General features: G+C 36.6%; 1 protein-coding gene across 8 annotated transcripts in view; it reads right to left on the reverse strand.

The window, feature by feature from the left end:
- Positions 1-16,010, reverse strand: part of LOC129764724 (protein phosphatase 1 regulatory subunit 16A) — a 639,202-nt gene that overhangs the window by 141,277 nt on the left and 481,915 nt on the right. For all 8 annotated transcript variants that reach the window (XM_055764137.1, XM_055764138.1, XM_055764134.1 and 5 more), the window contains 4 exons: positions 12,286-12,411; positions 12,144-12,219; positions 11,959-12,079; positions 11,772-11,868 (listed from right to left, as the gene is read on the reverse strand). In XM_055764137.1, the coding sequence (XP_055620112.1) occupies positions 11,772-11,868; positions 11,959-12,079; positions 12,144-12,219; positions 12,286-12,411 (420 nt within the window). The remainder of the gene's footprint in view (positions 1-11,771; positions 11,869-11,958; positions 12,080-12,143; positions 12,220-12,285; positions 12,412-16,010) is intronic.

Below are 16,010 nucleotides of genomic sequence, written 5' to 3' on the forward strand. Positions count from 1 at the left end.
CGGTGGGACGATTCCGCGAATCGATTACGATGGATGGGCTCCACTGAACACACAGCCGATATGGTGAAAATGAAGCCGAAAGTGACACGCTTGAATTACCATCGCAGTCCATCCATCCATCGCTCGAATCAGTGAGCAATATCAATACTGATCTGTGCAAATTTAATGTTTTTTTTTGCCTGTAACGTCAATCAAACGTCGCGTTACGGCGTTGACAGCGAGTTGTTTGGGAATGAAGAAACAAAGCGGTTCATCCTTCCGGCGGTTGTCTGTGCGGGTGAATGTGCCCCACATCAAGTGTCAACCAACTAACTACCAACAACCAACTGATAGGGCTTTGATCTGGTCCAATCACACGGAAGCATCTTCAACTTACTTGGAGGTTATGAACACACGCACAACATTTGCGGAATTTAAAAGTAGGAAGCGCGCGGAAAAGTACGGTGGAGCGGAACATTGTGCGCAGTCTGTGATGGGTTTATGAATTATGGAGTTTATAACACTGTTCGGAGGAAGTCAAATAACAAAAATCAATTTATATTCAATAAAATGGGTAATTTACGCGGCCAGCGCTGTTTATTGTTGGATTCAAGGCGTAGAATGAATTAATTTAACGCTCAATTGGATGCTTCTAAAACTGTTTACTTATATTATCAATAACACTACGTATTGCTCGTTCAAGGAAGGACAATCCGATAGGTTCATTTAACTTATATTATTTAGCGTCAAATAGACTGCAACAAGTCCTTTTTATTTGGGAAAACCCAAAATACACTCGTTTTTACTCGAGGAGCGAAAGATCACACTCAACATCCAGAAAACAGAACCGTATTAATTTCTAAATATCACATTCTCAGAGGTACACCCAAACTAGCGTTGTCAGAAAGCATTTTATTTTCGACAGAAAACATGCCATTTCGTGCCTTGAAGCGTCAAATAGGTGGTAAATAATGTCATCTGTCCCCCAACGCTTGAAAATGTTTGTACAAAGTACAAACGACAACAACGGGGATCGAACCAAGGCCGGAGGCAAGACTATTTTACACGACCACGCTATCCACATGGCTAATGACGCTGTTCGGCAAATGCGTGATAATATTGCACCTGAAGTATGCGAAAAGCTTATTTGTCTTTTGTTTCGCTCGCTCGTATTGATCTTATATTGCTGTACCATGTATATTATACAAATGCTTATCAGTATTTGAGAATCATGACATTTTCTGTTATGTTATGTCTCATTCAATGTCATAAATCGAGATGACAAAACATGAGCTAAAAATTTTGGGTGTAATCCAAGTACGGTAGTCTAATTCAGACAATCTTCAGAAAAAGAGAAATTTTGCTTTATGATAGGTACTTGATCTAAACTTGCATGTTCACATTAATGATAAATATGCTTCTTTGAGACTAACATGTTAGTTTAGACCTATTCCAGCGTGAAATGACAACGTTTTGACTCACTAAAAACATGTTTTTTTCTCGTTTTCATGTAAAAGTAACAAGATTTCCAAATAATAAACGATGTCAAAGTTAAATTGAGTAAATTTTCAACAAGAATTTTCAGTTGGTGGATATTACAGTTGAATTCGCTTGTTGCCAGCCCAACGTGATAAGCGTGATAACGCCTGTCTTTTTGCGTTTTCCGACAATAATGTTGTATTTTCAGTTCCTTGAAACATACAAAGATGAACAACGATTCCTGTATGTTCAGTTTAAAAAAAAAAACTCGCAAGAACTTTGCAAAAATCGGCATGCATTTTGTGACGCGACAACGCACTCTGTGCGAAAAAGCAGTCTCCACAAAGTGTTGTCACGTCACACAATCTATAAGTTGTGTTAAGTAAGAATTTGACCCTATTGTAGCATGCTGTATACAATTTTTCATATTTTTTATTACTCTGAACACTTTCCGCTGAGATCACCCCTTCCCCTTCCAAAAGTCCATCCTATAGGGGAAGGTGGTCCTAACGCAACCGGAGGTCCTGAATCTACTCCCTTTGTATCTTAGTAACGGTGCTTCATACCGAATTTTCAGTAGTGTCAAATAAAAGGTGTCACAACGCTGACAATTTAATATCATGGTGACCTTTTTCTGGCTCTCTTCATTCTAGCGTTTTAGTGCCATTTTGCGTTTTCGTAACATAGTGGCATAGTGAAAAAAAAACCTGTATGGAAAATGAGTTCAATGTTCTTTTAGATTGCGAAACATTGCTTTTGTAAGCCATTTTTAATTGCTTATGGTATGTTTATTAAAATCTCTATATATATATTTCCATATATTGTTTCCATATATTGTTTTTTTTCCACGTGTTTGACAAAATTATGAACTGAAATTTTGTTTCGAAGTGTTTTCAAACTTATTGATACATACAAATGAAACACAAAGGGCCTGACCGGGTAAGGGAGTAAAAAGTGCCCCCGAACCAAATCACCAGCTGTATGGCAAATATTGTATAGGATATTAAAAAAGAAATTTGGGCGGTTTATTTGAACCCCTATGTGGTTTTACGTAGGATCTATAGTGAAAAACGTACTTTTTCGTTTATTTCACGCCATCCTCAAACGATTTGAGATAAAAATTTGAAAAAAATACTGAATGTGCATCTTACTACGGTGTATCAATAAAAAATATCAAAAAAAAAATCATCAAAAATTTTAGTACTAAAAAAATATTGAAATTTCGATTTTTTTTTTGGGATTTAGAGATTCAGTACTACTCTAATTCGTATTTAAATGTGTTTCTACGGCTTTTCTACATATGTGTGATTTTTTTCAGATTTTTTCAGTGTTGCGCGGTACCAAAAAACATTTTTTTATAAATTTCCAAATAATCTGGCTATGTAAGGGAGTAAAAAGTCCCCCAAACCAAATCACCAGCTGTATGGAAAATATTGTATAGGGTACTAAATAAAACATTTTGGCAATAGTACCATATATTTGAGTCCTTATATGGTACACCATATGATCAATGGTGAAAAAGGCACCTTTTCGTTTCTTTCACGTCATTCTCAATAGCTTTGAGACAACAATATGAAAAAAAAACTGAAAGTACATCTTACTTAGGTGTATCGATCAATATTTTCAAACAATTTTTCCATCAGAAAATCTAACACTAAAAAAAAATTGAAATTAATTTTTATCTTTATTTTAAATTAAATTTTAATTTTTTTTAAATTTTGACATTCAGTACTACTCTAGTTTGTATTCTAATTTCTTCCTACGTCTATTTTAGGCATATGAGATTTTTTGCGAATGTTTAGAGTGTTTTTCGCGGTACAAAAAAAAAGTATATATATTTTCGAAATTTTGATAAAAAATATTACTCTGAGTCCCAATTTTACTCTAATTTTTATTTAAATTCGTTCGTATGTGTTGTTTTATCCACATGTAGCGTTTTTTTTTCTTGAATTTTAAGAGGGTTGCGCGAAGAAAAAAATTTTTTTTTTGCATTTTTAATTTATTTTGAATTTTGAGACCCATTATTGCTCTAATATTTTTTAAATTTTGTTTTTCATATGTCTAAATTTTGTCGGTATATTTAGAGCATTGCGCTGTACAACTTTTGTTTTAAATATATGAGATTATCTTCACATTGGATTTAGAAGGTTTACCAAATTCATCAGTATGATAGAGCTCTGTGAGAAAAAAAAATAATCGATTTCAAAAAAAAAAATGCATACGATGAAGAAAATTATTTTTGTGTGCCGCAATGCTATTAAAAATTAAGAAAAAATTACGCAACATGTACAAAAAAGACACGTACGAAGGCATAATATTTTTTTTTTCAAAATTTCGAAATGCCACAAAATCTATAACATTTTTTTGTACTGTGTATTTATTTTTTTTATTATTAGATGAAAAAATAGTTTGAAGATATTTATCAATCTAGAAAAGCCGTAGAAACACATTTAAATATGAATTAGAGTAGTACTGAATCTCTAAATGCCAAAAAAAAAAATTTCAAAATTTCAATATTTTTTTTAGTACTAAATTTTTTGATGAAATTTTTTTTTGATATTTTTTCTTGATACACCGTAGTAAGATGCACATTTAGTATTTTTTTCAAATTTTTATCGGATCTTTTGAGGATGGCGTGAAATAAACGAAAAAGTACGTTTTTCACTATAGATCCTACGTCAAACCACAAAGGGGTTCAAATAAACCGCCAAAATTTCTTATTTAATATTCTTTACTATATTTGCCATACAGCTAGTGATTTGGTTTGGGGGCACTTTTTAGTCCCTTACCCGGCCAGACCCTTTCTGCATTTATCGAGAATTATTCAAGCTAATGAAACCAAATTAGGCATATTGGGGTTTTAGGGTGCAATAAATGTTTCTATGGTGGAGCTTTAAGGGAAGGCTGCCATACAAATGAATATTTTTTCCCAACTCGCAAATTTTATACATATAGCATTCGAATCAGTTTGAATGCAAGTCACTTTGGCATTCATGTGTAGCGTGTAGTACTGCTTTCTCATGTTCAATCTAAGGCGAGAAGATGCAAAAGTCCGCTTCATCGGCTTGCTTTGTAATACATAACTAACACTGTTTATCGTTTTCCTACTAAAGCACAGTGATTCGAATTTTTACGTGGATATCACCAACATCGTCAAATTCATAATTTAACAATCAATGATACTATAGCTAAGATTATGCTTCAAAACCCTTAATCCTTTTGACATTTGTGTCATACTGGTCGCAATAATTTTTTCTTGAAAAAGCAGTGATATATAACTTCGTGAGATTATGAAAGATGAACAAAATTACTTTTATTTTTTCTACATTCCTGATAAGTATTTACAAAACAATGTTCCTTATGTTTATGATTAAAAAATATTTCCTATAATGCTTCTTCGTGTGATATCTTTCGCATGTATCACAAAAATAATTATTTTGGTGTCTTTCGCTTTTTATCTATCTGTTAGAACATACAGAACAATGGTCTTTACACAGTGTTGCAATACATGAAGTTTTCCATTAATCCTTTCCTCAAGCACGGATGACAACTTTTGTTTATACTGAATACCGTTATCTATCATTCATAGTAGCACCGTTTTGGCACGTGAGTAAGTTAAAATTAGTTTAGAAAAAGTGTGAACTGAGAGCAGACAAAAGCCCGCAATGGGTTAATACAGATTTCGATACAGATTTTCTGTGAAAATCCAGATAAAACCAGATAAAAAGGTTTTTTGAGACCAAAAACACATATTTTTTTATGGCAACCCCCAGACCTTGCCCAACTCAAATACATATTACTCAATACTCTTCTTACAAAAATTCTCTCCGTGGTAAATCTTTCAAATCCCTAAGCGAAATGAAAACGCACCTAGATAAATATTTTGCATATAAGCTTCAATAATTTTGAAATGAGGGCATAATGAGACTTATTCAGGGATTGGAGGAGGCTATAGAACAGATCTGTTCATATCTTATATCAGCCATTCTATGTGGATTTTATATTCGTAATTATTGATTATAGTAGATTTTTATTGTTTTCATGGCTTTGGACTAGAGAGCGTTATATTTTTCATATTTTTTATTTAAAGCTGAGGATTTTTTACATAACATTTGCCGATATAAGAGATGCTATTTCTTTCGTTTATTAGATATGATTTTTATTATTATTTTTATTAGATATGATTAATATTACTCGAGAATCAAAAAGAGACCGAAAAAACTCAACTGGCAGTGTTGAGCTGATTCTACAATATCTGAACTTCAGTTCAAAAATCGCTGCCCGATTTGAAAAAGGAAGCACAGGATAAGCTTCAGCGATGAAGAACTCATAGCGATACTGCTAAGCCGATAGAACTATATCCTTTATGAAAACTGACGTCAGATTGCAATTTATGCTAGAACAGCTATCGGAGCAACCATCAGAAATTCCGGATCAGCTATTTGAAGTCCTCATTCAACGGACTGCAGAAAAACGTTTCGTATATGCAGATTTGTTTGCCTATATGAAAAATCATTGCGCTCGTGGTCGTGACACAATTAATGATGACTTCGGCGTCTTCTATCAAACATCACGGACTGCAATGATCAAGCAGACAAACAAACAATTGAAATCATTTATGCCTTGATGGAATTTGACGATCATGGTATTGATTCAGTAGCTGGACAACAGGAGGGAAAAAAACCCACTGGAAGTTGCAGAACCTGCAGAACAGTTGAGCATCAAGGGAAAACTTAAACCACGATTGTAGCAATCAAAAATATCAACATCCAGCCCAAGCTCAACGTCTATGAACGGATTAATGAAAACCCTCAGACAAGAGTTGTACAGAGGGCGTCAGAGGTAAATGCGTGAAAATGGTATTCGATGCTCTTCGTAATGTACGCCCAACATCATTAAACTCTGAACGTGCGTTTTCCTCTTCTTGAAATTTCGTTGATGATATCCGATCTAGATTAGAAGACGACAAAATTTACATTATTTGTGTCCTTAAATATTACTTCAACCAACAAAAAAAAGTAGAAAAAAATTGCAAAATGTTTTCTTGTAAACTAATCATAATTAATAAAAGCCATTTCATTAAAAAATAGTTTATTTTAAAGTATTTGTTATTACCGGTTATTTCATTCATTATTTTATTACCGGTTTTTCATTACCGAATAACCGGTTATTGAAATTTTGACACGGTAATGCAATCCCTAGCACGAAGCGTTTAATTCAAGCATTTTTAATTTTTTTCGTGTCCGTTCCCGTTCACGAAAATATTTTACGACGAGAAAAATCTAGAAAAAAAAATCAGGAAAATTTGAATATTCGGTAAAATGAATTTCTCATATGTGAGATCGTAGTTGGCGTTGTTAGTCCAATTGAAGTTGGATAGTTTGACAGATGTACTTTCGATCTCGCACAATGTCCTGGAAGAAAGGGTAATGAAGATGGTAGCAGAGAAGAGAAGTGGAATATGAGAGAAAAAAGTGGCAACGATTTGTGGCAAGAAAATGTAAACAGTGAAAAAATTGACAGATGGTTTACGCTCTAAAAATTGAACATAATGTTAAGATGTTTCTAAAACGGTGGGAGACGCCATATATAAGGTGGGAGGTTAGTATATAATGTTATTAATGTTAGCATCATCATGATAAACACGGCGAATGTGATAGAAATTACGAACTGAAAATTGAATAAAATATATATATATAGACGCTGAGAGTTCTGTGGACAAATATTATAATGCATTTTTATCGGTTTATGTATAATGTCGTTAATATTTGCATTATCAAAATAAACCCATATGTATTGTAATCATAACTTGCTGTGCTATTCATAACAACCTTTATGGTCGTATTCCACCAATAATGACAAATGTGTAATTTACGAATGAAGCTTCGGCATAGAAACTGGACATTGAATAAAAAAAATTAAAATGTGGCAAGAGCACCAGTTGAAATATTTTAAAGCATTCTCATCGAAATAAATTGAATGATACAATAATTATACGACTAGGTAACGTATGTACGCTTAAAAAACAACATAAAAATATGATTTCTGAATAAATTTATTTTTTTTCAATACCCTCTGTTGGTATTGTATCTAGAATTTACAAGGTAATGAAAAGTTAACATCAATTAGTTTCTAATAATCAGCTTTTTAGTTGCCGGGGAAAATAAAAACCAAACTATATTTTTTTATTGTTATATGTATTCCATTCTCAGATTTTCGTGTAAATTAGTAGTTTTGTTCCTTATCGCAAAATGTTAGATCACATTCCATTTTAGGGTGGTCCGAAAAATCTAGTTTTTTCCCTTTTTTCAAAAATAACTTTCTTCAAAAACTCATATCTTTTGAACTACAAAACCGATTCAGATGATCGACATATCAAATTGGCCAGTTAGCTAGTCATTAAAAAAAATACTATACTTGCAGAACAAATAATTTTGTTTCCTTAATTATTGATCGTATTTGTTTTTTTATAGTTTTCATTGTCCAAGGGCGCAATAGTTTTTTATATTTTTTCTCGAAAGCTGAGGATTTTTTATAAAACATCCAAAATGTGTTCTTCTTCGTTTTTAAATTATGATTTTTCAAATTTAACCGAAATAAATCATTTGTCTAATTTTTTCCAAAAATTACGTTTTTCAAAAATTCATGACTTCTGATCTACTGAACCGATTCAGATAATCGACATAGTTAAATGAAGTCAATAATTTCACACTTGCAAAAAGGGGAATTTTATACGCATATAAATAGTCTTATCGCATAGGATGATTGAACGAAGCTTAAAAACATGTTAACTTTGTAAAATCATAACTCATAAACGAAAAAGAACACACCTCTGATTTTTTACTGTGTTAAGTGAAGGTTTCACGAAAAAAATATAAAAAATATAGCGCCCTTGGTCCCGAAACTATGTAAAGTATAAAAAAATTAATCACGAAAACAAAAAAAATTTTTTTTCGCAAGTGCATTATTTTTCCTAAAAATTCTAGCTCAATGGCTTTAATTTGATAAATCGATCACCTCGGTTAAAATTATAACTCAAAAAAGAAAAAAAGAACACATCTGATTCTGAGTAAAAATGTAAATGTGTAAAAAATTCTCAGTTTTCAAAAAAAAAAAATTGAAAATTATAGTGCCGTTGGTGCCGAAACCATGTGAACTATAAAAAATGGATACAATTAATAATTACGAAAACAAAATTCGAATTTCTTGCAAGTTTGATAAAAGACTAGCTAATTAACTTCAATTTGATGTGTCGATCATCTGAATCGGCTTAGTGATTCGAAAGTTATGATTTTTTGATAAAAAATGACTGGGAAAAGTGAAAAAAAATCGAATCACCCAAAAAAAAATACAGGTTCAATGTTTTACCATAACGAAAACAAGCTACCAATTTTCACGAAAATACGAAAACCACTATATCAGTTTGGCATGGAATGGCTGAAGTAATACTGCAATAGTTCACAAATTTCAAAGTTGGCGTTTTTCTTGTTGTTTTTCATGTCTTTTAGTGCGGCCATAATAATAATTAGGATTACTGTATTTGGATTGATGTTAGGAAATAAAAGTATCATCAACTTTCTTGAATAGTGGATGTGATATAATTCACTTTATATTTGTATATATATATTTCTATATATTTTTAAACTAAAACATTTGTCAAACTAACTGCAAACCAAAAAACTTCTATACTGTGCCTTCATTTTTTGAGTTTAACATTCAAAGACTAGCAAAGAACCGCCAATTAAAAAGCATTCCAACTAAAAAGCGCCAATAAGTGAATGTGTACTGTAAAACTGTAAAAAATATACAATCGAAGACACTTTTTGTCGTTTATTAGTTTGGTTTTTTAAGTAACTACTAGGCATGTTTGCGGATTAATAGAAAGATATGATATGTTGATCCTTAAAAAAAAGTTTGAACGTTGAGAATTGGAAAAAGATATAAAATTCATGGAGACGACTTTTGTGTACAGCACATGCCACTGGGGCCTATTGATGATTAAGTAAGTAAGATTTCTTCCAAAACGTCATAACTTTTCAACCATTGAGTCGATTTCAAAAATCGATATATTAAATGAAATCTTATTCTTCTATGGATCAACTTCAGTCGGTCATTCAAACAAACTCAGAAATTAAATACTACAGAAAAACTTTAATAAAGTTTAGAAAATTTTGCCTCTTAATTTTCCACAATTCGCTCTTTCACACCAGATTTATATCTTGTCACAATTTTAAACCTCAAAATCATCTTGTCAAAATGATAGGTCAAAGCACGAACATCAGGAAAAACTAACAAATGATGGGGGGTGGGGGGGTTAAATAATAAATAATTTTAATAACCATCTCAGAAAAATATTGAAAAAAACATTCCTTTTTTAATTTATCTATCAAATTTCGATAAAATTGCACTGAATAATTCAAGAAGGGCAATATTAATATTTGAATAAACTTATTTAATTATAAACATGTTTATATTAACCTTCCCATCTTACCATTCTTCATTAAAGACCTTGCGTTAAGACAGCTAGAAATCCATACACACTCAAATCAAGTGTGCCTGAAAAAAATATATTCTTCACGTAAACAAGCGATGAAAATGTGGACACTTTTTAGTTATAGAGAATTCGTTTTTAAAACTGAGTCAGTGCCAAACTGACTCTGTAATAAAAAAACGTTTTCAGTTTCACGAATGCGGTGGTTTGTTAGTGTGCGTTATATAGTCTGATTTGTTTATATTTACGACGGCAAATGTACAGTGTCGACGTCTGGTGGTGATATCAGTGCTTGGGAGGTAAATTGTTCTCCATCAGATCAGAAGGGCCAAGTGCAGTGTAAACATATAAAAGTTTGAATGAAAATTTTTACTTAATATTGTTTGATTACCTAACACATGTAGTTCTGACACTCACTTAACCATTTGTCGATGCATTTCCTGTTTCTTCCACAAATAATTACTATTATAATATAAAACCATCATTAGACACAGTTTTCGTTCAATATTCTGCGATATCGGAAAAAAACTTTTATTTAATCACATAAAATAAATATTCGATACGTTAAAGTAAATTTTCATTCATAATTTTGATTTTGAATTTATTCCACCTGAATATCCATCATTATTTTCACCTCCCAATGAAAGCACACGTAGCTTAATGCCGTCTATTCTACTCTTCAAAATCAGAATCCGAATTGGATTACGATTCCAATAATACAAAAGCAAAAGCAGCAGGTTTTCCATTTTCATAGTCTCTATTTTTAGATTTTCCAAAACAATATTCGGAACACGAGAGACGAATGAACTCTCAGAGTTTAAAGTCTCTCTAATTCATTACCATTACCATTCGGAACTTGACAGTTCAGTATAGTTGTATTGGTGAACCCGAGTGCCAACCCGTGATACATCTCAGTGCGAAACTAACAGCTTTCGGGGCGAACTAGTGCGACCCTGAGTGCGAAACTGAGTGAATAAAAAAACGTTTTGACAACAGTTAGTGCGGCACTGGGGTTGAAACTGAACAAAAACGAATTCGCTATAAAATAGCCCCAGCGATTACTCCTGAGGGTATGCAGCACAGACAGCAGGTATTTGATTTGAACGAATGAAAAAGTTCGAGCAATGGAACTTGGCGTGAGAAATGAGGACACCGCATATAGTTTCCAAATAAAACAGTTTTACAATGAATTTTCATGAACCCTATTTGCTGTGGATTATTGGTACAGCGAATAAAGTAATTTGGAATTATGAGACTCGCTATCACCCGAGTGTATTTCCGTTTCCTCCAGGAAGAAATACACAGATACACACAGGAACGTTTCTAATGATACCAGCTATCGAATCCAGCTCACGCTCCAGCTCTACTTCCAAACACTCTCAGGACGAACGCAACAGTGAAGCAAGAAAATTCCGAATCTGGTGTGCTGTAAGCTACTTACAGTCGTATGAAATGCAAAATAATCCTGCCGTCGTTCAACTGAGGAATGGTAAAAGTTTTCCCGTTTCCCAACGCTTCTGCAATCATGCTCGGGGGACGTAAACAATCCATCTGGATCACCTCTGAGCGAGTCGGTATCCACCCTCATACGCGCTGTACCACCAACACAGAAAGTTTGGAAATTATATGCGGCTCCAGACTTTATCTGGTAAGATCTAGTTAGGAATTATTGCTTATTAAAAATTCAGTACGTAAAATTCACGCTTTCAAAAGCGATATTTTCCGATTCGCACCCGCGCTTAATGGTGAAAATCATGTAACCCCACTTCAAAGTAACTCGTAAACAAGAAGCCTTGGTGCGATATGGTGGCAAAACACTCACCTCTTGCGCTTGTAATCGAAAGCGGGCTTCCTCGACGGCGTCCTTCTTGGTGGTGAGACCCTTGTCTCGCAACGAAGTTCGCCGCACCGATTGTGCCCTGAGATTGCACAGACACAGGGAAAACACAGAGATAACAATTATAAGTGGGCTGAAGCGCGAAAAAGTTAGCAATTAGTAGCTTCCTTACCTGGTGTTATTGCTCTGTGATCGCCGGACTCTTTTGCGCTGGGCTTCCGCCAAACGTTTGCTCTCCTGCTCGGACTTGAGCTGTTCTATTCGTTCCCGAATCTCCGGATCTTCGCAAATGTCTACAAAAAAAAGAACCTTTGTTTATGCCAAGACTCGAACGGATAGGATTCCATCGGAACTTACCGGAAGGCGTTTCGTCGTTCTTATTTTTGGCATTCAGGTCTGCGCCACTCTGCGCTAGCATCTCCAATACTTCCAGCTGGAAAGTTGCAGAAAAAGAAATGTTAGAAATGCTATTGACATATTTGGCCGGATGCAAACTCACGTGACCCCAACAAGCGGCAGCATGGACCGGTGTCCAGAGGTCGTGGTCCACCGCGTCCGTCGACACGTGCTGCTCTAATAGGAACTCTACCGCTCTCGTGTAGCCATTGGCCGACGCTATGTGTAGCTGAAATGGGATCGAAAAAAGTGTTGGATGAGGTTTCATTGTAATTTTGCTTGAATTTTCGATTAATTACACTTGATTGTGAAAATTGATCTGTCTGTTAGTCTTCCTACTAATTAAAATTGAAGAAATTACGTGTGAATCTAATGGAATTTGTTAGAATTTTTGCTCTATTCATTTATCTCGATTATTTTTTTCAATTTTTTATCAATATTCAAGTGTTTGAATCTTTTCTACTTCTTCGTTTCATCAGTTCTTTCTTATTAACTGTCTTTATCCTTCGTTTGAAACTTAATGTTTTGTTTTCCAATTTTTAGCCAGTTCCACTTTTCTATTTGTTTTTTTTAATGAAGTCACTTTTTTCAGTTCTTTAGCTTAATTCAATGGGCATTAAAACAATGTATTTAATTCGCCTCTAGCTACGAAAAAGGAACATGGGATGATAGTCATAGACGAGGGACGACTCTGAGATTAAACATACGATTGTTCGCCTAGTAAGCGAACGCACAACCATTACCGTAATACGCATTACGAATCTATCGCTTTCTATCGTCTTCAGTTACACGGCAGATTTGCTCATTCAAAAAATGGCTATCCTAGCTTTTTGAAAAGTTTTCTATTTTCTTTTTTTTTCGTCTGGTACAGATTTAAATGTGGCAACACTGGTCCAGATTATATTGTCAATCATTCCGCGCTAAATGCACATCTCTATCGTGTAGGTCTTGCTGCTAACAATTTACACAATTGTGGTCAAGGATGTCATGAAATCGAGGATATCACGTTGTTTGGCCATGTAGTGAATTTTGAAATGAAGGAATCAAACTGGTTACCGATTTAGATACTCGAGGAGTACACTGAAGCATTCCATTTCATGATTACTTGAAAATAAAATGTTAGGAAATGTCCAAATCTTAAATATTGTAATTCCATCGATTGGGCAACTTTACGTGACGCGACCGATTTTTTTTTTTAATTGCAACCCGACTACATTTATGGAATGAGAAAAGATTAGTAGATTTCATTATTGAAGTCACTAACCCCAAAAGCCCCGAATAATCAACGGCAGATGAAACATGCCAGGGCCACATTTGGACGCTTTAATCAAGGATCAACCGCGATAAGTTTGCAGTTATATTCAGATGCTCCGAGATTGAAGGCATCTGATCAGTGCTTGGAAATATCTGTATGACATGAATCTTTTCAGCTGAATTTCCGACCACAGTCGATCATTGTACCATTGCATTCGGGATACCGAAAATGAACCAACGCCGAACCTCACAATCACAGCAAGCCCCTCACAGTTGATTCATCCAGTTTTGTTCATTCTCTTTTTCGTTCTGTTCTGCGTTCACGGAATGTGAGCAAAAGAAAATATCTCTAGTTTTGTCATTCATTGATATTAATATACTAGTTCATTCACTATCAGCATCGTTCTCGGACACTGACGAAATGGAGAAAGCTGGTCCTGGAACGGGCGTAAGAGCGAGCGGCCAGCGGCTGGAAGGCGATGTGCAAGAGCGGGCCACCAGCCGGGTTCAACCCGAAGAGCTACCGCCACACGGAAACAGCAGCCATCGACATCACCCAAGAAACGCTGCGCCTACGAGACGTGTTGCGACTGCCAGACGACAGTCGTCCACACTTGTGGGTACCACTAGACGCCGGATCATGTGGACACACGAAATGAATGAATTCGTGATCCGCGCCTATTACATCTGCACTGCTTTGGAGACGGACATGAGCGGTCGCCCTCGAATACTAACAATGTTCGAGGAAGCATATCCAGAGTTCGTCGGGAGGCTTGATCAGAACGCGATGAACGCGAGGCGTAGAGCGATAGTACGCAACAACATGCTCTCCCAAACGCAAATCGACGAGATCAAGCAGCAGGTGCAGAGAGAAATAAGCTCCAGGAACAACAGAGCAAGCGATGTGTCGAGACGAAGTTCAGTACGGCTGAGCAATTCATTCGCGAGTGGGGCACGCGAATCAGCACCAGTGGAGGCCACAGTACAACAACCCCCTGAGCCGGAAGACCCACAGCCAGATCAACAACTACTACGCGATCTGGTCTTCCACTACGACGAGGCGATCTCACAGTTCCGCGACACAGACCCATTGTCGCGCCCCAGGATCCCGAAGTTGCAGCATTCCCGCAGGCTGACAAGTGCAGTAAAGCTCATGAACGAGCACGTTCTTCCGCTGCACTTGGTTGATGCTGAGAACATGGAGGAGCTGCAACTGAAAGTTTACTGTGCTGCTGTGGCGACCGCCAAAAGTTTAGGATACCGTATTAGGCCAAGAGGCGGACTGCTCCAACATCTCCGTGAAAGGCGTGAGCCTCCATGGCGAAGGAGATTGGAGCAACGGATCCTAAACAAGCGCGCCGCAATTGGAAGACTGATGGCGTACAAAAGAGGCAGCAGATCGGCGAAATTATGTCGCAAAGTTGCTGTGATCGTGCGGCCTACTGAACTTCGCCAGCTGGGAGCTCACCAGCTGACGGAAAAACTCGACACACTGGTACAGCAATTGAGCGTCCTAACTAAACGGCTGAAACGTTACTCTGACTCTGCAAAGCGCCAGGAACAAAATCGGATGTTCAGAGATAACGAAAAAGCGTTCTACGACCACATTAGCGACGAGAAGCCCGACTACCGCGAAGGTTTGCCAGATATTAGCGATGTGACGAACTTCTGTGCTGGTATTTGGGAGACCCCAGTACAACATCGCGACGGGCAAATGTGGTTAAGACGGGAGGAGGAGAGTTGTGGTGAAATTGGAGAGATGCCAGCTATCATCGTCGAAGAGAACGATGTCCGCGAAGCCTCGCGGTACCTGAGGAACTGGGCAGCACCGGGCCCCGATGGTGTTCAGAACTTCTGGCACAAGAAGCTGACCGTCGCACATCAAAAGATAGCTGAGTGCTTCAATAAGGTGCTACGTGACCCACACAACCTCCCTGAATTCGCCACCCGTGGCGTCACATTCCTCCTCCCGAAAGACAGCAACACATTGAACCCATCAAAGTACAGGCCGATAACGTGCCTATCGAGTCTGTACAAGATATTAAGCAGCATCATAACCGCCAAAGTTTCTGCCCACTGCGAACAACACCATATCATCGCAGAAGAGCAGAAAGGATGCAGAAAAAATACGCATGGCTGCAAAGACCAGGCCATCATCGACGCAGCCATAGTCGGCCAGGCGGTTTATAATCAGCGGAACCTAAGCATGGCCTATATCGATTACAGGAAGGCTTATGACTCCATACCTCACTCGTTTCTCGTCCGGGTATTGGAGCTCTACAAAATTGATCCCGTCGTCGTTAGGTTCCTGCAGCATGCGATGAGGCAGTGGAGCACGTCTCTGCACCTTAGTGATGGGGAAAATGTGTTGCAGTCTAGAACGCTGCAGATAAAGAGGGGGATATTCCAAGGCGACTCTTTCAGCCCGCTTTGGTTTTGTCTGGCATTGAACCCCCTCAGTAGGACGCTCAATAGAAACGGTCATGGCTATAAAATAAGGTATGGCGACGGCGCCCACGAAGAAGTGACCCATACCTTTTACATGGACGATCTCAAGGTCTACGCTGATTCACG

Source organism: Toxorhynchites rutilus, chromosome 2, assembly GCF_029784135.1.
Source record: "Toxorhynchites rutilus septentrionalis strain SRP chromosome 2, ASM2978413v1, whole genome shotgun sequence".
Classification (NCBI taxonomy): domain Eukaryota; kingdom Metazoa; phylum Arthropoda; class Insecta; order Diptera; family Culicidae; genus Toxorhynchites; species Toxorhynchites rutilus.